A 27,465-nucleotide genomic window follows, 5' to 3' on the forward strand; every position below is an offset into this window, starting at 1 on the left:
TTTTTTGAGGGGCTTCAGAATGCAGGTCCAAACCTCAAAGAACACTTCCAAAACCCATGCCCTTAACTTTGAAAGCTAGCATCACACAAGGCATCGGGGTCAAGCAGAAAAAAATGGATGGGCAAATCCCTTCAATGATTTACCCATTTGCCACATTACATCTTGATGTCCAGCTTCACATTAACCAGCCATCGTCACGTAGAGTTTTGTTGATCAGAGAACCGTCTTTTTGAAGGAGGAGCCAACGCAGAAGTAGTTCTTACTGCTGGAATTTTCCACCAGGGATTTTGCTCTTAACGCAAGATGTCGGGGACCTCCGGGTGTTGTTGGACTATACCTCCCATCATCCCTGTCAGGCCATGCAAGCTGCAGCTGATGGGAATTGGGAGTCCAACATCTGGAGCAAGGGTGGCAGGCCTAATTAGCCTTGCCAGACTCACAGGTGGCTAGCCAGGTGGCTATCCTATACCACCTGGTGTCATGTCAGGTATGGAGCAGGTAAAAACTTGGCACAGCTGACAGGCTTGTTTGTAGGCATTGCTGTTCATCTGATGGGCAGTGCCTTCACAGTGCAGCATGAGGTAGTGCTACGAGAGGGGCTTCTGAAGACACCTCGCCCAGCATTTTGAAAGAGATCATCAGAAGAGCTTGCTGGATCAGGTCAATGGCCCATCTAGTCCAGCATCCTCTTCTCCCAAAGGCCAACCAGATGCCCCAGTGGGAAACCAGAAAGCAGGACCTGAGCACAAGAGCACTTGTCCCTCCAGTGGCTGCCAGCAGCTGGTATTCAGAAGCATTATTGCCTCTGACCATGGATGCAGAGCACAGCCATCAGGGCTAGTAGCCATCACTATCCCTCTCCTCCATGAATTTGTCCAATCCTCTTGGAAAGCCCTCCAAGTTGGTAGTCATCCCTGCCCCCTGGGGAAGCAAGTTCCACAGTATATATACCTGTATATATACCTGTTGCAGCATGATGAACTGTGTGGAGAACACACCCTGTCTCAAGAGTCTGTTAGCTCTACAAATGATTCCTGGTACAGGAGTCAAAAAACATTAAAAAACAAACAAAACACACATACACACAGATCAACAGCCAGCTGGCTGAGGGTGGGAAAATGATCTACTAACATGAAATACATGTGAGTTACAGAATAGCCTATACATGTATTTAGCCAGATTCCAGGGAAAGCAGACTATTAACTCCTCCACCATCCCTTCACTCAACTTCCTTAGCAGAATGTCACTTTTGACGCCCCACTGCTCTGGATTAAGGATTAAAATGTGAGTGGAATTCGGCAGACAAGGAGAAAGCAGCCCCTTTCTACCTAAACACACCACTGGAGCTTCAAAACAGATCAAAGGTGAAGGGACAGAGCTTAATCCCCCCCCCCCAAAGTCCCATGCTCACTCTAGACTCTGAGCCAAGGTCACGTTAACATGAATGCCATAAAACGAGTAACCTGCTTTCCAATAATGGCCGCTAAGTCGACAAGCAGTATACATAGATCAGGGGTCAGCAAACCTTTTCAGCAGGGGGCCAGTCCACTGTCCCCAGACCTTGTAGGGGGCCAGACTATATTCCTATGCCCCACAAATAACCCAGAGATGCATTGTTAATAAAAGGACACATTCTATTCATGTAAAAACACGCTGATTCCCGGACTGTCAGCAGGCCGGATTTAGAAGGCGATTGGGCCAGATCCAGTCCCTGGGCCTCAGTCTGCCTACCCATGACATAGATGCTTAGGAAAGCAACACACAGGGTGGGCTTTTCTGCAGCAAAGGCAAATGAGGAGAAAATCAAAACAGAATTTATAGAAGTGGCTGCAGGCTCAGCTGCCAAAGACACTTGCAAAGACTACTTGCCAGGCGGCTATCAAATACTCACTTTTTAAACCGCTCCCTCCCCCTTAATACCCAACAGAAAGCCACTCAGACAATACAGACCATTTACATAATTCTGGTTTTATTTTGCCTTTTGTACAAAACACTTTCAGCTAATGATTTCCCGTTTTAAAAAAAATGCACAAAAATAACTCCAGACCCATCAGTAATAACCTAGTACTGGGGGAGAAGGAAGGCAAGCCTCCACCTCCCCACCCAACCTGGACATACAACCCCCTGGGATGGGACTGTGCAGGCGAGGTTGGCTATCAGAAAAGATGGCCTCAAGTGCCACTGCGTCAGCCCTTCCTGGCAGATCTCTGTTGAAGGAATGAAAGGGGGCCTGTGGAGAGGAAGGAGGGGCCTCTCCTTGAGCCTTCTTAATAAACTGCAGTCTCCCATTTTTTTTGCTTTGGCCAGGAATTAAATTGTTGCCCATGGGAGCCTTCAAGAACAGGAAAAGTTCAACCTCAGCCTGCAAAGGGGCTAGAGAGAAAATGAACAGTGGCAGGGGTTTTGCATTTGGGAACCAACCAATCTATGAACAACACCATATCAGTTGGGAGGCAGGGCCACAGGCATCAACCAATGGGTGCTGCTCAGTCCCTTCTCTTTGGCCATTCAGGGTTCAGCTTTAATTCCATCAACTGAGGGAGGTTGTAGGTGAAGGACCAGGACTGCTTTCTGAAGAATGAGAGGGTGGGCAATGGAAGTGATTAATGCCTTGGAAACAAGCTGCCTCATTTTCCAGGGCGTCACCGGCAGAGCTGGACCATAAGTCAGCTCAAGCCAATGCTCAAAGACCCAAATCGCACAAACGAAGCAGCAAAAGCTAACACATTTCTGCAGCAGTTCCTTCTATAAAGAAAAATGGTCCAGAAGTGAATGATTTCAGCACTCCCGATTCCAGCATGGAAAAACCTTTTGAGAATTTTGGTCAAGACAGCAAGGGAAGGTGAACTTGTTAGTTCTCTGACCTTCACAAAACTCTGAACCATGGATGCACAGAGCAGGTCACCCGACTGTTCTGGCGTACAGGGCAGAAGACACTGGGGTAGGAGGGGAAGACATCGGGCCCTCCAGGAGCAGGAGGATTTCCAGATCCAGGTCAGGGCCACCAGAGTACCAGCAGGCACCCGCAATGCTTGGGCAGTAGAAGGAAGTGTTTCATCAGCTGATGTGAGGAACCCAAAGGGAAGGGAAGGAGGCCCAGAGGGGAATGTTGGAAAGGGAATGTCAAAACGATAGAGAGCGCACAGCTGCTCCCATGATCGAGGTTGGAATGCAGGTCCTGTAAGAGGCGAAGTCTCAACCGCAACCCTGATTGCACGAGGAAAGAGTGACAGGTGGCTAATAGGCCAAGAGAGCCAGGGAATGGATGCAAGTCCCATCCATTGGAACAGAGAGGGCCACCATCAGCCAGCCAACCTGGCTCCTGCCAATTCCCCACAGAACAGATACTTGCCGGACTGTCCCCAGCACTGCCAAAGCAATGATGGTGGGTGCGTAGCAGGAAATAAACCTGTATCTATACCTGCATGATCCTCACAGGCCAAACCCTGCAGGTGCACAGCAAGGGCAGCGCCCCGCCCCATCCTGTGAAGACTTCACAACAGAAGGCAGAACAGCAGCTTCTAGGTTTTAGCCTTTCCCACCGGAGACACAGAGGTGCACTTGTTGTGCCTCACCTCCGGGCCACCAGGGGGCACTGCTGCATACAAGATCAAGCTAGAGAGCCCCTGCAGTCCTAGCTCACCTTGAGTGCAACAGCAGAAATCCTCAGAATCCCAGCTACCCACTCACCCCCACCCATGGGTCGCTGGCTCCCTCTGGCTGCAGAGGCTACTAAGACAAGCGGCAGAGCAGGCCGGGTGGTGGTGGTCTGGAGTGTTCAGCCACCCAGTTTACAGGTAAGTGTCCTCGCTCTCCTGAGAGTTGAGGCTCTCCTTGGACTGGTGGAGGAGAGAGGACTCTGGCTCCAGCAATGTCCGAGTCCCGTTTTCTTCAGGGATGGGGCCGTTGACCGGGGTGCTCTTCCCTTGGCCGCCTCTCTTGTTCCCCTTCAGCGGTTTGGTCTTGCGGCCCTTGGGCGAAAGCGTGGTGCCGGGGGGCAGGATGATGGAGGGTGAGGGCTCCAGGGCTTTGCGGGAGTAGGGCTCGGCGTCGCTGATGGCCTTGGCACCGTGGAAGCGGGGAGGGGATTTGCACTGCAGCTCCCCGCGGGTCTCTTTCCACTTCTTCAGCTGGATCAGGTGCTCCCGCTCTATCTGGCGCTCCGTCACTGGCAACTCTATGATCTAAAGGAGGACCAAACAAATAAATACATCAATAGCCAGTTCATCCTTGGGCATCATGCCAGAACATGGTACAGAACAGAGGAACCCAAAGTTTAAGGGTATTCTGTCCCTCTCCTCAAATATACACCAGGTTCAGCTTCTTAAACGTGGAAATGCATCAATATTCACACCTTAACTTCCATTCAATAAAAAACTGAACAAATGTTTACTTCTGCTCTCAAGACGCAAGCTGAATTTTGAAGGGGACCAAGTGCACAGGCTTACTCAAAAGATGAAAGGGTGCCTCTCTTCTTGAACTGTCTGCACCTGCTCTCAAGTTTCCAGAAGCAAGAGCTCTGCTACACATTGCTCACCTCAATCAGAGAGAGTTTTCTTCTGCCCTGGGAACACCTGGAACTGAAAACAGAACCCACCTCCCTCCACCTCTCTTTAAAGAGGGAAGCTAAAGAGCCTATTGCAAGTGGGGGACCCTAAACTTGAGTCCAGCCCCAGGGGCCGCGTGTCAAAGTGGGTGTGACAAATTATTTTTAAAGGACAAATTTGGAGGGTCTGGAGTGCCGGGGGGGGGGGGAGAGAATTCACGGCAATCTTTTCACATTAGTCGGGTACCCATGGGAGCAGTCGGGTATAAATAAACTGGAGGGTGGAGTTTCAGGTCACAAAAGAACTATTGCGGGGGGCAGATTTGTCCCATGGTTACAAGGTTAGCTGCCCCTTGTCTAGGAGAGTCACTAATATACAAGTGACTAATCTTCGGGATACAACCCCCTCCAGAATATTGATTACACTTTGTGCTTCTTGAATAGTTAAGGCAAAAAGCAAGGCCTGTCTGTAACACAGCACAGTGGCAACCAGGAAAGACTCTACTTTGCCCTTTTGTAAACCAGTTATAAAAAGGCTATTCCAGCAGAGGGCAGTGTTGCCTTGGAACACATCAGCATCCCAACAGGAATAAAGTTTCCTTCTGCAAAGTACCCCATTGGTCTGCCTAGCCCGGGGGTCAGCAACCTGCGGCTCCGGAGCCGCATGCGGCTCTTTTACACGGCTGCCGCGGCTCCGGGGCAGATACGCCCGCCCACTTCTCCAGCTGGTAGCAACTGCCCTCCAGCTGGCCGGCGGCCCGCCCTCCGGAGGCTGAGGGCGCTGCTCAGGGGCGTACCCAGGATCACCTGGCCTTGAACAGCAGGGCAGCAGGGCTCGGAGGCGGTGGGGACGCAGTAGAGGTGGCGCAGCTCAGCCGAGGGCTCTGGCGGGGAGCGCGCCTGAGGCGCGCACGCTCCTTCGGGAAGAGATGGAGCTGGGCGAGCGGGAGGGGGAACTTTGAAGACCCCGCCTCCGCCTCCGAAGCAGGCGCCCATGGGAGAGGCCGCCCCCCGAGCCTGCCTGGCGGGACCAACCCTGCCCAGCTCCGAGAGTCTTCCTAGCGTGGGAGGGGACAGGGGAGCTCCGGGGTCGGCGGGTATGTGGGATCCCGCGGCATCCAGAGGCAGCTGGGAGACGGGACGGGATGGGGGCAGGAAGGGGGCCTTCAGACGCGTCCCCTCACGGGCACTGGAGGCCAGGACTCCTCGGCTGGGTCATGGGACCGCGGGGGAGGGCTGGCCGCGGTTCCTCTCGGAAGGCTGCTGGCTGCTGCGTCGAGGCGACGACGAGGTAGGCAGCTGCGGGCTGGGCCAGGGGCAGCGGGTGGCGGGCGAGGGGGGAAGCCCTCTTTTTAAAAATGGTTGAGGAAGCGGCGCCTGTTTCCCTGCCGCTGCCTCCTTCGCTCCTGGTTCCGCTCGCAGCCTCAGACCACGCTCTTGCGGGCGCACGTCTCTCTCCGCCCCGGAGCAAGGCCGGGACGTTTTGCAGTTTTTCCTCTGTCCTGAGTGTGTGTTAGGGGAGCCTTGACAAAGCACCTGTTGGCGTGGAAGAGAGGAGTCCTAACTTGGATCTGTGTTCATGTGCAAAATCTATCGCCATTGTCATTAAGGGGGCAGGGAACTCCCCTAAAAAGGTTTGAACACTACGAACTACTACAGCCACCTGTATGCAAGTCAGCACAAACATCACAGGCTTCTCTGGTGCAATTCTGTGCTTTATTTAGCAAGAGAGGAGGTTGGAAGAGGTGAACATAGCCTCTGGTCTGGAATATTAAGGGTAAAAGACACTAAGATTATTGTAAAAGCCAGCAGTCTTCAATTAGACATGGGACAAACATTTAACACAAGTGTGCAGTTGAGGACTCATTTAAAAAAAACAACAACAACAACAACAACAAATCAAATATTTGTATGCTGTTGCAACCCACCTTGGATCAGGCTGTGACCTGGTAGTGGTCCCCAGGGTGGATAAAAATGAATGATTTTTTTTTTAATGGATTTTTTTTTATTTAAATCGGATTTTTTAAATTTAAATCGGATTTTTTAAAAATTTAAATCAGATTTTTTAAAATAAAATGCAGTGTTATATTTGTTTTAAATGTCGCAATGGTTTTGCGGCTCCCAGGTTTTTTTTTTCCTTCGGAAACGGGTCCAAGTGGCTCTTTTGGTCTTAAAGGTTGCAGACCCCTGGCCTAGCCCATTACTGTCAGTTCTGGCTGGTAGCTTCTGCAAGGCATCAGGCAAGACTCTAGAAGCAGATGCGCACAGTGAGATTGAACCTTTAGGCATGCATGGGCTGTGTTTTATATTACTTTTACACACACTGGGACCTTCTGCTGAAGGAATCATAGAAACGGCAGATTTGGGAGGGGTCACAAGGGTCATCTAGTCCAACCCCCCGCAAGGCAGGAACCTTTCACCCAACGTGGGGCCCAAACTCAAGACCCTGAGATTAAGGGGTCTCATGCTCTACCAGTTGAGCTATCTGTATGGTATAAACAAACAAACAAACAAACAAACAAACAAACAAACAACAACAACAACAACAGGTGAGGGGGTGGGCAGAAGGTAGACTTGGATCTACCTGAACATCTTGGGGTGATCTGCAGTAGATAAATAAGGAATTCCAACTCTCAACTGTTTCAGCAGGAGCAAAACAAAAAACTAAACAACGTGCCCATGTGACACAGAATTCTAGTTCACTAAGCTTGACAAAGAGTTCTGTGTAGCCTGGAAACACACACACTGCTTCAACTGACACAGCTTGTGGTATAGTCAAATCTCCCCCCCCCCTTTCTTTTTTTGAAAAAAGTAGCAGTTCAAACACAGCACATTTGCTGCGAATCTCAGGGAAATCCAGTTCTGGTTGCACTTCTCCAGAACCACAAGTTGGGCCTTTTTTGGGGGGAACTCTGAGCTGGTATGGCTGCCTACTGACTTGGGGGAACTGAGGCAGCGATCAGTGCTGTGAGCTGCACTGGGGGAAAGTGACTCCTTCGGTCTGATCAGGTGACTCCTTCGGTCTGATCAGGTGAGGAAACCCATTGAACAGGCTGGGGCCAGCCCCCACTCCCATCTTACCTCTTGCACAAGGAAAGTCTCCTGCATGATCTTGGGGTTCAGGGCCCTCAGCCGCTCCATTGTCTCATACTGCCCCTGGCAGGACTTGAGCTTCTCAGAAGAGCCCAGGGTGTACTTCAGCAGCACCAGACCCACTCGGAATATAATCTTGACTCCTGGAAAAGAAGAGGAGGCTGTCAAGTTAACCATCAATGTGTGGAACAGTCATCAAGAGGCAGAATACATGTCAACCTACCTGCCCCTCCCAATTTATTTAGACTACTTCTGTTCTGCTTTCTAACCCTGAAAACAGGCATGGAGAACTCTCAATCCTGGGGGCCAAATACAACCCTGCCCCCTGGCCTCTCCACATGGCTCTCGGGACTCTCCCCAGGCCACACCCCCTTCCCTAAGCCATATTGCCTTACAGATCCTGCTGCACCCCCTCCAGGTGCTGTTGCCTGGATGGAATCTATCTTTGAACTCTTGGCTTGTCTGGATGGGGGATGGAGGGGTGTGTGGAGAACTCTGACTTTGGTGTGTGTATGCCATACAAAGGTGAGACTTGCCCACTTTTGCCTCAGGCCCCGCCTGAGGTTGCACACAAGGAACTGCAGCCCTCAGGCTGAAAAATGGTTCCCCACCCCTGCCTCAGAGACAGAATTGGCCCAAGCACTGTTATGCTGGTAAAAACTGGGCCAATCTAGGCTTGGTGGTCACCTTCCTCAGCAGGAAATGCCCAAGACCACCCGATCAACACACACTCAACATGCACAGGGGTCTTCCACCTTCCCATTCTTCCTCAAGTCTGTTAAGTGAAAGGAAGTATGGCTTTACATTTAAGAGAAGAGCCATCAGTGTGGTGTAGTGGAAGGAAAGAGAGTGTTCGATTTTGAGCCAAATGGTGTGGGTTGAAATCCCCCCCCCCCCGTCCTCAGCTACAAAGTGTATTGGTGATCTTGGATCTCTCTCACACACAGACCCCACAGTGTGGATACAAAGGTCAAACATGCTGCATTTTGCTGCCATCCAGATATACATAATCTGGGAATAAAGTTCTGGCATTCCTCAATATAAAGTTGCACATATGCCAATTGCCAGCAGGAGGCAGCATTTCAACACAAATCGATTCTCCCAAAGTGGTAGATGAAAGTTCGGCAATGAGAATGCTGCTTGGCCCACATCTGCAGTTTTAAGAGACCCTCACGCTTATGTGACCTACCCAGATGTGGGACAACCTTCCAGGGGCCACTTGCTGGACCTAGGCAGGGCCAGAGGCAAAAATGGGTAGAGCCTGCTATAAAGTAGGACAAATTTGTTATCAAGGAACCTGGGAACAGTAACCCCTGTTCCAGAAAGAAACTTTATCCGGTGGGCTTAAGATACAGAGACAGGGAAGCTGTGGCCTTCCAAATGCTTGTGGACTCACATCAGCCCTGATCACTAGTGATGCTGGCTACTCCTGGAGTCCAGTGATATCAGGGGGGTGGGGGGCACAGATCCCTCAGCCTGGGCATAAAAAGGGCCTCCTCTATGGTTGTGGAGCCAGAGGAAGGAGGATGAGCTGGGATTATCACTCACCCTAATGCAGCCAAGTGCACCTCATCCCCTTGCTCTCCCCGCTCCAGTTAGCAATGCAATTCAAGGGGCCCCACCCAAGACAGTACCTTCGCAGAAAAACATGTCCCAGACGCGCAGCACGGAACTCCAGGGCAATGTCCTGGAGAAGGCGCACATGAACCACTCCGTCATGTACAGGATGGGGTCAATCTTCTGCTTGCTCAGATGCTTGTAGGCCACAGGGGAGACCTTGTGCAAGAGAGAGAAGAGGATCTCCCCATCCAGCTGGATGGCCTCCTGTGCAGAGAGAGAGGGAGGGGAGGAACATGGGTCAAAGGGGTAAGAAAAGGCCTGGGTTGTCAAAGCACCACATGCTCCACTCCCGCTGGTCACGACTCCCTACTGGTCGGTCATATGACAAATTGAAAGCAGAAAGGACGTAGGGAGATGCTTTATACCAAGTCAGGTCATGGGGCCCATGGTGCTCAGGGCTGTTTACACTGACAGGCAGCACCTTTCTGGCATTTCAGTCTCTCTCCCAGCTCTAGGGGATTGAACCAGGGACTGTCTGCTTGCAAGAGCAATGCTCTACCACTGAGCATGCTTATTGGGGAAGGTTGAGGGAATTGGGTGTGGCTAGCCTGGGGAAGAGAAAACTAAGAGGTGATACAACAGCTATCTTCAACTATCTGGAGAGCTGTTCCATAGAAGACGGGAGTGAGCTGGTTTTCTGCCACTCCAGAGCAGAGGATCCAAACTAATGGATTCAAATGACAAGAAAGGAGATTTCGATGAAACATTAGGAAGAACTTTCTGATGGTGTGAGCTGTTTGTGGAACGGATTCCCTCACAAGGTGGTAGACTCTCCTTCATAAGAGGTTTTTGAAGAGAGGTTGGATGGCCCTCTGTCAGGGATTCGTTAACTGTGCTTGCTGCACTGTGGAGGTTTGGACTAGATGATCCTTGCGGCCTCTTCCAACTCCACAATTCTGTTATTCTATGTCCCCATCCTCCTCCCTGCTTAATTCTACAAGGGGCAACACAGACTGAAGATCGAATAAGCTGCCATCCCTTGAACTAGCCTGTCCCCCTCAAAAGGGGCATTCAGGATTGCTCCAGTTAACTCACCAGCTTCTCACTGTAGTAGCCAGGAAGGTACTTCTCACATATCTGCACAAGGCACCAGAATGCTTGCTGAGGGCAGAAAGGAAAAAGGAGGAAAGGCATCACTCTGCAGCACAGAACAGAGCTGATTGGAGCAACGTGCATTCAAGGTGGTCACTGTGCAGACTGATTGAACACCCACCCCACCGCTTTCCCCATCTGTGCAGTCCCATGATGGGAGGAGCTGCAACAGAGAAAATTCTCCCTTCTGTAGCAACTATTCTTAGCTGCTTCATGCACCCCACTCACTCCCAATGCTTCCAGAGAGGCAACACTGTAAGTGCAGCACACAGAGAGCAGGAAGCTGCAGCCGTTGGGACAGAGCAGCTGCCCGGACATCTCCAGCTGTTTCAACTACATTGAAGCTGGGGAGGGGATGTACAAGGGACTTCTTCAGCTCACCATGTGGAGCTGTGCCTGACATGCAACACCCTGTGTGGATATGGAGAAGTCTGGCTAAGATTCCCAGGAGTTTGGGGTGCAAATCCAGGGCCACAGTTACTAGGTCCCAAATTGCTTTCAAAGCCAGATTCCAGATAAGAGAAGTGTGAAGGAAGAGCTGCAAGGACCATGTCAGACCATACAGAGACACCCCCCTTTTAAGCAAATTTAAACAGACAGCACAGGATGTGTATGGGGGCTGAAACACCTTCTCCCCCCAAGTGCTGCTGACCCAAACAAATTCAGAGTCCTTTGTTTGGTTTTTAAAAGCAAAAAATAAATAAATATTAAATTAAATTGCTGATCATGCAGCCCTTAAGAAAAAAATGGGGTTGATGGGTCAATCTTGGCCTGCCAGGGGGTCAAAGGAGGGTCTAACCTGTGGAGCCAAAAAGGTTCCCTATCCCCGTCTTAGATGGAAGCGAGAATCAACCCAACAGGTTGATTAGGTTGAACTATGAGGGGAGAACTATGAATGGCACCTCATGCTCCTTGGAGGTAAAGCTGGGATACAAATGTAAGAAATCAATCGGGGAACCTCTGTTCAAAGCAAGGCATCACCTACCTCCGCAGGCATGTGCATCAGCAACACTGCAGCAATTGGGGCTTGGGCCTGGCAGTAACCTTCCTCCGGCCGATAGAGTGTGTAAGCCTTCAGTACCCGGAATAAGTCTTGCTGCCTGCAGTGAAAGAGCAACCCATACCACAGGCATGAGGACTAAGGGAATGCAAAGTCTGCCGCTCATAAGTGGAGCCCCCAAGGACTCGAAATTGCAGGAGAGAGATGACATCCGCAGTAGGGACCACAGAAAGAATTCATCTGCCACACTGGGGAGGCCTATCTTGCAAGGTTGTTTTAAAGCATGGGCAGGAAACCTGTGGCCCTCTGGATGTCACCGGACTACAACTCCCAGCATCTCTGACCATTGACCATGCTGGCTGTGGAGAGATGGGAGCCCATGAACATCTGGAGGGCCACAGGCTCCCGTGCCCTGTCCAAAGAAGGATTGCTTTTACTGAAAGGGCTCTGAGTGGTTGAAAAGCGTGTTAAAACAAAAAACAAAACATCATGTTTGGCTACCTGAAAACAACCATGCTTGTGGTTTGTTTAGTAGAATTTCCATTCCCTTGGCAGAGCCTTGCAGATTAGCTAAGCTTGGAAGTTCTCAACGAAATTTCAAAGCGGTTCTCCTTGCCCCTCACCATGAGCTGAATTTCAGTTCTCCAAAGAGGGAAGGAACCTAGCGATCAGAGTTGAGACTTTGGCCCCTTGCCCTTTTCCATTACTAGCAAAAGCAGGGGGAGGGAGTTAAGAGTACAAAGTTGTAGAACTACAACCGATGTAATCACACCAAATCACTATGCAAGCTTGCTTATTTACCTGAGCCATGGAGGCAGCAGGATTCAGCTGCCCTTGGTGCCAAAAGGTAACCTGAAATACTGCACCAAATGCACACAGCCCTGTGAATATCCCTAACAATAATAAAACAGATTGACGGCAGCTGATGGCTCCCATGGTCTGAAAGGAAAGTGAACTGCCTCTATTTGCCCAAGGGAATTGTTTTCTTCCCACCCCAGGCAACCCTCCCACCCCAAAGATTTGTCAGGCATGCCCAAAACTGCATCTCTTTGTATGCCAGACGTGCCCAGGTGGTCAAGGCAACCTGAATACCTGGCAGAGAGAACTTCCTTATAGTCACTGCCCTCTGCTAATCCACTTTACTCAGCCCCTGCCAGCAAGACAAGAGGCTCAAGTGGGGTTGCCACAGGGATTTCAGACAATGCCAACAACGCAACGCTAGGCAACCTGCAACACACAGCTAAAGAAAATCTGGAAAGCCTCCCCAACGCTGGGTTCACCAAGCCACTGGGTGCCCATGTGTTTGCCTTGAACAATGAAGATCAGCTGGTATTTGACAAGAGGAGAGATATTCTGGCTTACCCGTGTCCTCCACGAGCAACAAACATTTCGTGGAAGGGAAACTGCCTGTGGAGATCCCGCTCAATCACATCCAGCCACTTGGGGTCTCCCGGCGCCAAATCTAGCTCCTGGGGAACAGACAGAGTAACCACTTTGTGAGTTGTGTGACTATGATAGAAAATGAGTTGTTGGGAGAGGTTTTCCCCCAAGTATCCAAGGCGATCTCCTCTGGATTGATGCTGTTAAAGATATACCAAAGTGGATGCTTAGAGATCCTTGTGCAGGGGGAAATTAGTGGACTACCTAGCAATAGTAAAATAGGCAACGACAAGACAGACTTTCAAATGAGGGAGTGTTGAGGACAACAAACATCACCTCCCTCCACAACTGAAGGAGGAGGAAATGTACAGCCCAATAAGAACATCAGAAGAGTCAGATGGATTAGGCCAATGGTCCCTCTAGTCCAGCCTCCTGTTCTCACAGTAGCTACCCAGATATCTATGGGAGACCTTCAAGCAGGACCTGAGCACCTTCCCCTGCTGTGGCTTCCAGGAACTGGTATTCAGAAGCATTACTGCCTCCAACTATGGAGGCAGAGCATAGCCATTGATAGCTTTATCCTCTGTGATTTGACACTAGAGGGGTTGAGACAGAAAGCACTCTAGTATCCCTGAACTAGGGTGCACATGACAGGATTAGAGAAAGCTGCCTTACACCAGGTCAGACAATTTGTCCATCAACCCTGATGGCTGTGTTTACCTCTCAATCTTTGCCCATGTTTGTTCTCATTTATATATGCAGGCACAATGCCAGAGAGAAGAAACCCCTTTTTGTTACTTGCGCTAAAGAAATTATTCAGCACCAAAACAACATGTTCAATTTCTTGTTAAGGGTGCAACGTCCAGAGACTTGGTTACATTTTAGCACCTTTTTGCAGACTTTGCCCCTTTAAAAAAAGTGAGTTGCCTCATAGGATCAGAGCAGCGTCCGAATTACACAAAATGTTAAATGCATCTTTACATTCCACCTAAGTCACGTGGACTTTTCCATCTAAGCAACTGAGAAGTCAGCACATCACGCGGTAGCAGATGCCCTTGAATAACTCTGCACTGTAGGAATGGGGGCAGAGAGGTAGACTTATCCTGCCTTGAGAAACACCTTACGTCAAACTTCCCGGAATTCTGCTCCAACTTGACTTTTCCTCCAGAGAGGTACTGCCAGGCCCTACCCCGCAGCGATGGTGGGATCCCCTTCTGGCATCGCAGTCGGATCTGAAAAGGCAAAGGAGTTATTGCAGAGGTGTGAGAAAGCCATATACACAGCATGCAAGAATTGCACATGAACACAGAAAGCAGGGTCAGGCGTCCGAATGCCTGATTGGGTTGCTTGTAGGATGAAACTTAGCAGAAGACTGTGTGTTTAGTAGCTCACAGGCCCATACAAAAGGCCCCTCTCTTTTTACCATGAGCTCAAGCCCCCCCTTGAACATCTGTTTTATTGTGCATTGACAATATTAGAAAGGTGACATGTGAATTTGTTCTCAATACTGCTTGCACTTACAAACACTCTGAGTTGGGCAGACTGCTTCATTTCCAACAGTGCACATCCTGTAGCTTCTTGCTAAAACCTTGTAACTTTTCATGCCACAAAAGTTCAGAGGGGTGGGGGGGTCACCTACTTTCACTGAGCTGCAGTGCACAAGAGAGCCCCTCCAGGCAGCAGTATTGCTGCAACGCTGGGGATGCATAGCAGAACAGCTAATAAATTGGAGCAATGTGTGGACAGTTCAGTATAAATCCACCATTAATGTCCTATTACTGCATCAATGACATGCTGCAGAATACAACTGCCACAACAACAACAACACGACGACTCTACAGGAAATCTAACCTAGGGTGACAGCAGCAGAAGCCAAAGTGGTGGTTGGTGCCAACTCTATCTACACGCTTGCATATTTTATCCGTGCTGCTCTAAAACGTGAATTTCTTTTTACTACTTTTCTGTGTTTGTCATTTTATTTGGGATCGTTTTAAGTTGCTGTAAATGACTTAAGAGATTTTCTTTGATATAGGAAGCAGTGTATATCAATCCCCTAAATCAAACACTATAGATTTGCATGGCGGTGGGAAGCTAAGGGGTTCCTTAGGAAAAAAATCAAGGACAGACACTCCAGAACAGCAGAGCATGTTGGGATATGGATAGAAGGGGGGAGGGGGGGCTGTGAACGGGCAGAGAGAAAAGTCAACACGGGATGCAGCTGTATTCATGGGAAGGCGCCAGAGATTAAACGCTGGAAAGCATAAAGGAAATCTGAAGGTCTAGTGCAGACAGAGGAGTCAGCAGTCTAAGGCAGGGCCTGACCACAAGAGTCCACATCCGCAAGAGCCAGTTGCAGATGGACCCTTCTCTTCCCCACCCCAGTGTCTGTGGGAAAGGCGGCTTGCACTGCTAGTGCCAAAGGCAACTTCAGACGCAAACTCCTACCTCCTGCCCGACTCTTTGATGTTGGGATGGAGGAGGAGCCAGGGAAAGCACAGGAGAAGAAACGGACAACCTCAATCCGCAGGTGAAAGGGGGGGAAGCACTGAAAAGTTTGCAGTTGTCAGGGCCCCCACAGGGAGCAAGGTTAAGCCCATTCTAGCTTGAAAACACAGGCTGCAGAGCCGGTGGGCTCTCTGTGGGGCTGGCACGTTGACAGAGCCGAGTGCTACCAGGAATTTGCAGTCACAAAGGGAAAGGCCTCCTCTGGGACGTGTCAGGTGCCAATTCAAAAACTGACCTGTGGAAGTGGGCAGAACTTTCCAGGGCCAAGGAGGCTTCAGAGAACCACACAGTCCCTTTAAACCCTCCCTCCCAGTGCCTAACGGTTGCAAAATCCGACCACCTTTTGTGCTGGTGAATACAAGTTAAGTTGGGCACAAAAATAAGAGGGAAAATGTATTTTGGAATGGTACTTGCAACATGGTTTTATTTATTCTGGTCCTCCCACCCATAACCAGGGAAGTTGGCCTGACAGGTGCCCCCAAGCTACTTGCATTCTACCTCCTCTCTTCACTTAAGAGGGAAGTTGGGGAAAGGGGGGGCAGGGCTGTGTCCAGGGCATAGCTGTGTCCCGTATGATGAAGCATGGTGTCTGTTTCAATAGTTCATACAAAATCCTAAGCAGCATGGCTTTTTAGGACAAAAGTTCCTAGTCTTCACGGCTGCACGGAAAAGCAGGGACATTACCAGATGAGCCTTTGGTATCGTGTAGAAGCTACCAGTTTGTGCCCTACACACTTTGGCAAGGCATGTCAGACACTGATCCAGTTCACCAATCTTGTTACACTTAATTTGGGGCTTCTATCTCCGTACATTCCCACCTTTGATCTTTCCAGAAAGGTGTGTGGGGGGTGAGAAGTTGGGCTGCACCTCCAAAAAATACAGCGGAGGGATTTTTGTGTAAGAAGTGATCAAAGTATTTTGGGTAGGAATGTTAAGATCCCTGCCGGACCAGGCCAATGGCCCATCTAGTCCAGCAATTCTGTTCTCACAGTGGCCAACCAGATGTCTGTGCGTCAAACAGGACCAAAGCACAACAGCACACTCCCATCCTCTGGTTTCCAGCAGCTGCTACTCAGAAGCATTACTGCCACCAACTGTGGAGGCAGAGCGCAGCCATCATGGCTAATAGCCATCGATAGCCCTCCTCTCTATGACTTTGTCCAGTCCTCATGTAAAGCCATCCAAGCTGGTGGCCATCACTGTGGCAGTGAGTTCCATAGCTTTAACTCTGTGCTGTGTTAAGAAGGACTTCCTTTCATCAGTCCTGAATCTTCCAATACTCAGCTTCACTGGATGGCCCCAAGTTCTGGTGTTACGAGAGAGAAAGGAAAAACTTCTTGGCACTCACTTTCTCCACACTGTACAAAACCGTCTATTTCTCAGGGTGGGATTCTCTCCCTACTACTCCCCCCTTCATTTCTTTGTCCATCAAGTGAAGCCAAAAGCTTCGCAAAAGCGGACGACAAACTGCCAGAATGGTTATGGCTACTTTCGCTACCTTCCAAACTCTGGCTCCGTGGTGGGGCTTACCCATATCAATCCCAAGTTCCTAGTTCTTCCAGTTTAAGACTGCACTCTTAAAGCCGACTCTGATCCCCTCCAAGGGAGCTTCTGCAGGGGGAGCTCTAAGCCTGTCCTATGCCACAGCTGGTAGGACAGCAGGCTCAAAAGTGCCAAGGAGTGTCCCAAAATACACACACAGCAGCGCTATTCTGCTTGGTGACTTCACAGGCAGGAAGGAAACAAGACAGGAGGAGCTCAACTGGATGCCGCTTGTTGAAAGCTCTGTCTCAACAGAACTGAGCCAAGCTCCTCTTGATTAGGGAGGCAGATGGATTCCAGCTTTGCATGGGGGCAGGGCAGTGAGACATAACAATTAAAAGGCCCAGCAGGACAAAGGATCCCTGGGAATTTCTGGGTAGAGTCACTGATCTTGGCAGGGATGGCAGATTCTGTCAGCACAAAAGCAGGAGCTGTTATCATGGGATGAGCCGGACAGTGTAAACAGGAAAAAAGGGGGATTCCCAGCCTGTGCATACAAGGGATTTGATGCAGGATAACAAGTCCTGTTGAGAGATCCCTGTCCACAAAGCCTGTATGTTTAAGTGACACCTCCCCCCCCCCCCATGATGGGGTTGAGGAGGGGGTGCTAAGACCAAGAATGAAATGTTAACAGGAAATGCTTGGCCTCACCATCAAGCCACAATTATTCCTACTGTTTTTGATTTTGCTTTGTTTTTTTTTAAAAAAAATTCTTACTATTTGAGTCCAGAAAGAGGAAAAAACTTGGAAGACCTAAGAAGCACCTTAGGGCCAAGCTCCGTCTGACAAGTATCTTGAATCACTGCAGGTTGCTTTATGTCACAATGGATTTGTGAGGTTTATCAATGAGTTTGCTTTACTTGGCCAAGTTGGTCTGCATACCGATTACCAGGGACTGCAGTCACTGCCATGGAAGTCAGTGAGGATTATCAACCAGTAGAGATGGCTCTATTTGGTCACCAAATGACAATTTGGAAGTCATGCAAGTGAAGGCCCCAGACTCTCAGACTAGAATTGTGAACCACAGTTTGATCAGTGGAGGCTGGTTCATGAGGGTGAATAAAGTACTGCCCCATTAACCTCAGCCAGACATCACCAGCTCTGCCAGGGGGTGGCAAACCTTAGCTTCAGTGTTACCTTTGCAGAACTCAGTAGGGGAGAGAATGCCATCAAAACCAGAATTAGTTGGCTCTGCCTGTCTTTGTCCCTGGCTCCCTGCCTTCTACCCTACCAACCACTGCAGTTTGATCACGGCTCAGATGTTTATGGTGAACTGTGGTTTGCACTAAATAGAAAAAAAAAAATAGAACCCCAGAATTGTAGAGTTGGAAGAGACTTCGAGGGGCATCTTGTTCAACCCCTTGCAATACAAGAATCTCACCCAAATCATACATGACAGACAGCCATCAAATAATCTGCTTAAAAACCTCCAAGGAAGGAGAATCCACCACCTCTCGTGGTAGTCTGTTCCACTATCAAACAGCTCTTACTGTCAGAAAGTTATTCCTGGTGTTTTTCCTACAGTGCAAAGGGAATGTGAGGGTATGAGCTTTCAGTCTGTCCCTGATCATGAGTGTTGTATCTGAACCGAACTTTGTATGAAGGACGGTATATAAATTTAATAAACAACAACAACCTAGCAGGCAGGTCTTAAGCATTCTCTCCTTGTCCCCCCCTTTCATCCAGCATATGGAGCTACCTAACAGGGGTGTTTTACAAATGAGATAATCAAAGAGTGCTCTATACGTGTCATTCCATATAGAGAATGGACAAGGGTGTGAGTTACCGATTCCGGCAAGGTTAGGAAGACTCTTGCATGCCCATGCAAGCACAAATCCAAATGTTATCATCTTGGGATAAACTGACAATATAAAGAAGCCCACAGTGGGTTAAGTACATCCTGAGATTCCCAGCCTGTGTGAACAAAAGCTTTGATTCAGGGTAATAAGCCCTGCCAAGAGGCTGACTGGAAGCCTTTCCCAGCAATCTGCGGCAAGCTTTGCAGCATGGCCAAGTCAGATCAAAGCAGAAAGGGTTTCGCTGACACACAAGAGGCAGGGCAACACAAGCCCTGAGCCCTCATTACAGGGAGACATTTTGCATCAGGAAGCCTGCCTTGGGTAAAAGTATAGTTCAGGCCGCCTTGCCGTTTGAGTGCTCGGTCTGCTCTCAATCAAGATGCTGAAATGCAAGAGGCAGAAAGGGGAAATTGTGGGAGGGCAAGGCAGTCTGATTGCCCTTCTGATGCATCATCATGATACACTGCCAAAAGCCCTTTGTGTGGAAGATGTTATGAAATGCAGGATGATCTACTGCTAAAACTGACCATCTGGGAAGGTGGAATCCTCTCTCCTCAACTGGAGGGCAGAAACAACCCCACCCCCACCCCCCAAAAAATATGGTGCACTGACTTTTGCATCATTCATGTGATTATCTCATGTTGCAAATTGTTTCGTTTTTTTAACATTCTGGCAAAGAAAGGAAACCAAGAGCACAGGAAACAGAGGAAAGGTAAAGTCTGTAGGGACTGGGTCACAGGATGTATCGCCCTGCCCAAGAGTGGCTCTACACATCAACTGTGGCTATAGCAGAAGATAGTGTGGCAAAGGAATGTTCAGAAAGTGTTAAAGAAAATAATATGGTGAAAGAAAGAGGAGGAGGGCAGCAGCCATCACCCGGCGCTTGGCCGGTGACTCACCTTTTTGTGTTTCTTTGCCATCCACTTGTCCCAGTTGTTGAGCATATCTAGCCACTTGGACTCCCTCTGCCTCAGCACTTCCAACGGCACCTCCTCCAGCCTAGGAAGATGAAGGTAACAGGCCAATTTACCCATCTGAAGGTGATCAGTCTATCACAGGAGTGAGAAAGCTGTGGGCCTCCAGATGTGGCTGGACTAGAACTCCCAACGCCCTCAGCTCTGACTAAGACTGGCAATGAGAGGCAGCAGGTTCTGAACAGTGCATGTGGGGAATCTCCCCAACCCCCCATGCTTAACTATATACCATCTATTGTCCTTGGTCTATTGGCCATGCTTGCCAGGGCTGATGTGAGTCCAGAAGCATCTAGAGCAGAGCTTTCCAAACTTTTCATGTTGCTGACATGCTTTTCAGACATGCATCATTTTGCGACACAGTAATTCACTTTTACTAGCAAATCGGAGGTTAAACTAACCCCTTTCCAGCTCCATGAGGAGAGTGGGGAGCTTTTGTGCAACATACCTACACACTGCAGCCGACACACTACCATGTCATGACACACAGTTTGGAAAGCTCTGATCTAGAGGTCCAAAGGCTCCCCACCCCTAAGGGAGTGGGTGCTTCCAGATGAGGGTATGTTGAGAGATCAAGGCTTTGTCATGCAGCCATAAAACGTTCAACAACAAACAACAACAACAACAACAACAACAACACATTGCCAAACTCCCATTTTCTCTCTGATCTATTTGCAAGCCCCATCTGGAACCACCCAGCCACCCTTCCCAGGCTATAGGAATCACTTCCATGTCTAAAAACCTTGGGCTCTTCCAGAAGACCTATTCTTTCATCCTGATTTGGTTGCACAAAGCTTACATGACGGTTAGACTATGTCTGGTATTTACCGAGTGTTTGCTTGGGTCTGTTTATGGGGCAGTTATGCAAAAATTAACATTCATTCCATACTTTTCTATGCCTTTCCATGTGACTTTCCAAGCTGTAAAAAGCCAATTGCATACAAGAGATTCCTCAGCACTCGCCCATCCAGGTGAGACAAAAACCAGGCTCTGCTAAGTTTCAAAGATGACTTACACACTCATGGGCGTAGCCAGGATTTTTGTGGGGGGGGGGCAGAACCTCAGGTATGTATTGATTTTCCCTGAAAGGGTTCTTAATGAATCACCCCTCTAGGGAATAGACAGGGTGAAGAAGAACAATCGAGTGCCTTGTGACCCTCGACAGCCTCACTCCTGTCCCTTTTAAATTTATCCCACAGATTTGAAATGGTCTAAACTTGTAATGCCAATAAAAGTATTTGTATTGCATTGCATTGCATTGCACAGTATTCATTGATGGGGGGCAGCTGCCTCCCCCCCTTGGCTACATCCATGTACACACTGAATTCCTCTGGATCATAATCGGCTACCTCCTGCACTCCCATCACAAAGCAAGCACCCTCTCTCAACTGCAATCCATGAGTCACTCTGCCAATATGCAAACTGCAATATTAATATTAATATTAATAATATATTTACATGCCACCCATCTGAAAGGGTTGCTATATTATGCCAAATATTAAAGGCACACCCACAACAATGGGACTGCTATAATCATACTGCTCGCTCCCTAGGGATTCCTGGGAATTGTAGGCTGGAGCTCAGCTTGGGAATTCTCAGCAACCTCAAACCACAATTCCCAGGATTCCTTAGGGAAAGAAAACAGTTGAACCAATTGTAAGACATTGCATTCAGCACCAGATACAGTCCCTGGATGAACCCCAAGCGTAGCCTCCCCCCGCCGCCCACAGCACATGACAGTAATTGGCTTAGTATACATGGAAACCTGGGAGTAGGGGACCATATTATCCTGCACCTCAGGCAGCAAACAGTCTTGAGCCAGCCCCAATAAACCCCATCTGTGCAGCACAGGAGGGGGTAGCAGAGCTGGGGCACCCCGTAAGTGAGGAAAGCAACCTACACAGAACAGGCACCAGTTACGTAACTCCCTAGGTTCAGCAAGCACAACAAGTTACCATACAATCTGCAAATCAGGGTCAGGCAAAGTTTTCAGAGGCTGGGCCAGGGAATCAGGAGGCAATTTTTTAAATGGAAAAAGGAAGTAGACAAGGCCAAACCATCCCGCCCACCTTGGAACTGAGCTGGCTGCTCCCACTTTCTCTGCCGGAAATGTGCATTTATGGAATTTCTAGCACTGAAAAGCCAAAGCCCAGTCCACTCACTTCCTCCCCCCCCCCCTCCGGGCCTCTTGCAATGCAAGAAGAGTAGCAGAAGGGAGAAGCCGGCACAGGCTGCAGTCAAAAGACTGGGCAGATAGGAGCAACAGCAACCCACAGGGAATGGCTGGTGAAGAAAATCAAGCCCTAAACATCATGTCCAGCAGTTCACTGGCTTGCTTTAAGTAGGGCAAAACTCTGTCCCCAAGCAATACCCAAAACTGGTGTGTTTGACCCCAGTAGGATAAATCAATAGGATAAATCAGACCATTTTCCCCAGATGCTTTCAACTAGCAGGAGCTTTTTCCAAGAGCACAATAAGGCTTGGCAGTGGTGACTGAACTCAATGCACGTCCTGTCAATGTACTATGAAATGGGGAGGGGGGATTTCAAGCACAGCATAGGAGCTGAACTCTCACCACTTTGTGGCTAACCTGGGGCCCTCCAGATGTCAATGGACTTCAACTCGCATGAGCACCAGCCAGCATGGGCAATAGTCAGTGATTATGGGACTTGTAGTCCAGCAAGGGCCAAATGCCACTCTTGGTAGGAAGAAAGAAGGTGGGGAGAAAAATCTTCTTGGGGCAATGCACAGATGTGCCTACCCATGATAAGCCTTAAGTCACCCTTTACAGTGAATCAGCCCTAAACCACAGACGGGGAACCTTTTTCAGCCCAAGGGCCACATTCCCTCCTAGAAAACCTTCCAAGAGCCGCAGGCCAATGGGGGCAGAGCAAGCAATGCAAACTTTAGCTTAGTACAGCAAGCAAGTTCCCACACACATTCACACTTCCCTCTGCACCCTCCATCCAAGGAAGCAAGCAGAATCAGAGTTCAAGGACACAATCCAGCCAAGCAAATGCATTTCAGGTGTGAAGCAGAGCCAGTAAGTGGAGCAGCCTGGAAGGCCACCTTTTGTCCACAGGCTTGAGGTTCTCCACCGGCGCCCTAAACCTTCTCCAGGTGCTTATCGGTATTTTAAAAACACATTCTCCCCAGAACTGGAAGGGTTCCCCCCTCCCATTACACAGATTTCATTCTGCACACCTGCAGATGCAAGACATAAGCCAAGGCCTGCCAATAAGCACGGCAATCGGGCAACAACAGTGCCTCGATGTATCAATAGGCATAAGTCACCACCAAGGCCAGTTTCCCTTGTGCAAGTCTCAACAAGCAGCCAATAACTGTATAATCAATAACTGTACATTGTTTATTCATTTTTTACCCTTTTGAGTCACTTGCATTCTCACTAGAGAATGTACATTTTAAACCCACTTACTCCAGCAAAGGCTTAAGGTAGGCAACAGAACTAAATGGCAAGAATTCCTTGGCTGATTGTGCTGAGATTGTGCCAAAGCACCTGGGATATTTTTTGGGGGGGGTGGGTGGAGAAAAGAGAGAACCAGCTCTGTGTCTGGCTTAAATCACGTGCAATTCAGCTGCGGGCACTGGGCAGTAGGGAGCCTATAATGCACTCCTTCAGCACATTCTGAGCCAAGCATGAAGGAAATGGGAACCATCCACTGCAGAAAGCCTCAAACATGCTCCACAGATGGCCAGCATTGGAAGCTGCTTTACTAAGAAGTCCAGCACCATCTGGAGGGCCATAGGTTCCTCATCCTTGGTGCAGGATGAACAGGCGCTCTAATGTATTTTCCTCCTGAATCATTTGGCTGAGGCATTAAGGCCTGCTCATTGGAGGGGGTGGGTAGAGAGGCTAGGGATCTTTTAATCTGATGCTTGGAATGGACCCAACTGCTTGTGCTTGAGGCTCTCAGGGCTGCCTAAACAGGCCTTTGTGTACCTCTGTGAACAGGCTAGACGATTCATCAGGAGTTCGGGGGGCTGGACAAGGTCCCCTTTGTTTTCACATGGGGGCTGGAAAAAAGCCGGTATGCAGAATGGCCTCAAGAGGAAGTAAGTGCACAGCTCACTGCCAGCAGACACACCAGGTTGCCTCTCTGGCGGCCTTCTGATACCACACACAGCAGGAATGCCACCTAGGCACATTTTGAGGCCCCGGTTCAAGTGTGCCAATGAACTCGCATCGAGAACAGCCCACCAGGGCCAATCCTCTGAGTCTACAGTGATGCTAGGTGAAAGCACAGGAACATAGGATACAGAGCCAGTACTGCCTACACTGGCTGGCAGCACCTGTCCAGTGTTTCAGAAAGTGAATCTCTCCAAGCCCTACCTGGAGATGCCAGGGATTGAACCTGGGACCTTCTGCATTAAAGCTCTCCCACTGAGCTAGGACCCTTGCCCAATCTTTCTAGGAGAGCTTGCACACAGGTGATGAGACAGGGCTGTGAGCCAGCAAAGTCAATTCAGTTCACATCTCCCTGGTGGGTTCCGTCTGGTGCCACCATTAACCACCTTTTGGTGCCGGGTAAAAAAAAATCTCCCAGGTATTTGGGGAATTACTGCAGCTGTGCTTTCTATTAATGGCATGTTTTTGCTGTTGAAATCTTCCCTGTTTTTTCCATAGGTTATTGTATGGCTCTTATTGCAACTAACTGATCCCCCAGCCCCAATTTTATGTCAAGCTTTACGCTCCTAAAATGCTTTAAGTCACTCAGAGACTCTCACGCGCAAGCAACTAATAAACTGAATAAACATTAAACAGACAAGTGCCTCTGTCCAGTGGTTCCAGCACCACAGTCAGCAAACGGGGGGCCCTAATGGAGCAGGACTGGCTCACTACATTTTGGGGTAAGTAATACATATTACCAACAAAAGAGGGAGGGTGGTGGTAAGGTAATTAGGCTCTGGATTTAATAGTTTAGCAGCATGACTACCTGTTACAGACTGGACTAAGGCAAGTTGTTTTTGTCTCAGCCTCAATTGCACACACTCACCACTGCAATGGAAGGAATAGTGACCTACCTTAAAGGGGCTGTTAAGGATCACTGACAAAGTCAGCAGAATCATGGTGTTACCATGACTGGAAAGGACACACCCTGGCACAGTTTCCCTTGGATGGCAAGAATGAGCACTTATCCTGTTTCACCACAAATTTGGCTGCTAACCCATTAATCTATCCCAACAGCAGTCAAACGGCCATCCACACCTGCCATCTCTAGTCTGCCTGCTCTAATTCTGTGTTCATCATATCAAGTCGTCCAGACGGTGACAGCACAAGAATGCATTTTTCAGTGGTAGCTCCCGGCTTGTAGAATGTTCTCCCCAGGAAAGCAGGCCTGGAACCATCACAGGCTACTTTTAGGTGCTAGGCTTCTGGCCTTTAATTTGGAGGGTGCAAGACATCATGGTTTCTGTTAGTGGGCGGGATTTGTTAGACTGCTTTTTATGTATATCAATGTTTTCAGCTTTTGTTTTGGCTTTACATTGATTTTAAAACTTCTTTATATTATATTGTACGTCATAAAAAGTGACTAATAAGTCCAATAATTAATTAATAAAAATGATAAACCTAATCGAGAGAAAACAGCCATGTTTTTCTTACACCTCCTGACCTAGACAGATAAAGGTAAAGATACCCCTGACCATTAGGTCCAGTCGCGGACGACTCTGGGATTGTGGTGCTCATCTCACTCTATAGGCTGAGGGAGCCAGCGTTTGTCCGCAGACAGCTTCCAGGTCATGTGACCAGCATGACTAAGCTGCTTCTGGCGAACCAGAGCAGCGCACAGAAACACCGTTTACCTTCCCGCCGGAGCGGTACCTATTTATCTACTTGCACTTGACGTGCTTTCGAACTGCTAGGTTGGCAGGAGCAGGGACCGAACAACGGGAGCTCACCCCACTGCGGGCATTCGAACCGCCGACCTTCTGATCGGCAAGCCCTAAACTCTGTGGTTTAACCCACAGCGCCACCCACGTCCTCCTGACCTAGATAGCCCCATCCTTTTAATCCAAAATGGATATAAACCATCTGCTGTGGCCATAAATCTCTGTTCCATCCACTCAATTCATACACACCGCATATGGGCAAGTCGAGAAATACCACTGACTCACTCTTACGGGATCATGAGGAAACAGTTGAATCCCCTCCAGAGAGCAAATTCACTCATCCCAACCATGTTTAAGGGGTACATCAGCAGCAACCCTAACCACAGTTAACATCAACCAGGGTTCCTTCTTCTGAACCCTGGGCACAAAACCTACATTCAAACTGTTATGCTTGCACCAGGTCCACAGAGTCACCAAAGCCAATAATCCAAATCTGACTTCTTGTGACAGATAAATCAACTGTGCTTGCCTGACCTTCCTGAGAACTTGAAGCCTGCACAGGTTGATTTAATAATACAATCTGCACCAGCTTATAAACAGTTTGGCGACACACTGCCTAGCTGCATTGGCCCTATTCCAGGCAAGATTACCGGTTTCAGGCCAGGGAGAAGGAGTAACAGACAATAATAATCCGTGAATGTGGGAGAGGTTCTAGGAGCAGGAAGCCAAGCAAAGTTGCATTGACAGATGCAGTCTCAGTGCAGGAGGGTGACCGGAGGCACAGCTAACAGTACCAGCACAACTCAATTTTTCCGGGTGTTGCCGAAAAAGGAGACATAACTCTAGAAACAAGCAATGCTGCCAAACCAGACTGAAATTAAAACTGGGGGCAGCCAGGACAGTACATTCCACAGAGATCTAACTGGCTCTTTGCACAGAAGCATGCGGCCTTACTGAATCGAGAGTCCATGATGCAGGGGTTCCCCCCACCCCATCAGCAGTTTAGAGGTTTCGAGAGCCAGCAAGTCTATGAAATTCCTGGAAATCTAATAAAAACTGAAGCTAGAGCGATAAGCAAGGCATCTTTCATCCAAGACCTGCCCATTTTATTCCCCAGTGGAAAGCTGCTTCAGTTTCTGTTAGACCTGCTGGGTTTCTGTCAACTCAGAATTCCCTGTTTGCTCTTCAACTCCCGGCTGCTGATGGAAAAGCCAACATTACACCTACGTATGGGGTAAGAAATTTGGGTTGGTATGAATCTGAAAGTGAACCTAACTTACACTTGCTGAAACAATATTCAAACTTTAAAGCAGCCACCCTTCAAAACTCACATTTCTCCAAATTTTGCAATGCACTTCTCAAACAAACAAATACAAAAGTACAAATATTAGGGGAAAGTTACATAAAATGCACATATTAGTAGAAAACATAGCAAACAGCATTTAATATAAGGCAAAACTGCTAACAAAAGAAGTATTATCAGGAGATATGTTGGGCTGATGAATTTTGTGAGAATTTTTTATACAGTTATACCTTGGAAGCCAAACGCATTGGCTCCCAAACAAATCAGCTCCTGAAGAATCGAAACCCAGAAGTGAGTGTTCCGATTTTCGGAAGCCAAACGTCTGGCACGGCTTCTGATTGGCTGCAGGATACTCCTGCAGCCAATCAGAAGCCGCACTTTGGTTCTTGAACTGTTCCAGGAGTCAAATGGACTCCCAGAACGTATTCTGTTTGAGAACTGAGGTATGACTGTATTTTTAAAAAATCAGAAACTGATGGAGAAATGTAGAGAACAGAACCTAAAGGTATGGGGAAATGAGAAAGTGAAATTGACAAATTCCTCCATCCCTAGTTACACCCAGCTTCCACCTACATAAAGAATTGACTGCCACCAAAACAGGCCCAAATATAGGAGTCTCTACAAAGCACTTCTGGAAAGATGCTCAGGCTCTGACTTTGGCAAACCTCCAAGGAAAAGCAGTAGCCACGAGATCTATTTATTTATTGGATGTGGTTTAAAACTCCACCTTTCCATGTGCTCAAGACTGCTTATTAACAAAAATA

General features: G+C 48.7%; 1 protein-coding gene across 1 annotated transcript in view; it reads right to left on the bottom strand.

The window, feature by feature from the left end:
• Positions 1–1,947: 1,947 nt before the first annotated feature.
• Positions 1,948–27,465, bottom strand: part of TBC1D10A (TBC1 domain family member 10A) — a 42,268-nt gene continuing 16,750 nt past the window's right edge. Inside the window, exons 2-9 of the mRNA XM_033174356.1 lie at positions 19,477–19,576; positions 13,856–13,963; positions 12,714–12,820; positions 11,337–11,451; positions 10,295–10,360; positions 9,274–9,463; positions 7,628–7,782; positions 1,948–4,184 (exon numbers count right to left, since the gene is read on the bottom strand). Coding sequence (XP_033030247.1) covers positions 3,792–4,184; positions 7,628–7,782; positions 9,274–9,463; positions 10,295–10,360; positions 11,337–11,451; positions 12,714–12,820; positions 13,856–13,963; positions 19,477–19,576 — 1,234 coding nt within the window. The 3' untranslated portion in view covers positions 1,948–3,791. The remainder of the gene's footprint in view (positions 4,185–7,627; positions 7,783–9,273; positions 9,464–10,294; positions 10,361–11,336; positions 11,452–12,713; positions 12,821–13,855; positions 13,964–19,476; positions 19,577–27,465) is intronic.

Source organism: Lacerta agilis, chromosome 17, assembly GCF_009819535.1.
Source record: "Lacerta agilis isolate rLacAgi1 chromosome 17, rLacAgi1.pri, whole genome shotgun sequence".
NCBI classification, from domain to species: domain Eukaryota; kingdom Metazoa; phylum Chordata; class Lepidosauria; order Squamata; family Lacertidae; genus Lacerta; species Lacerta agilis.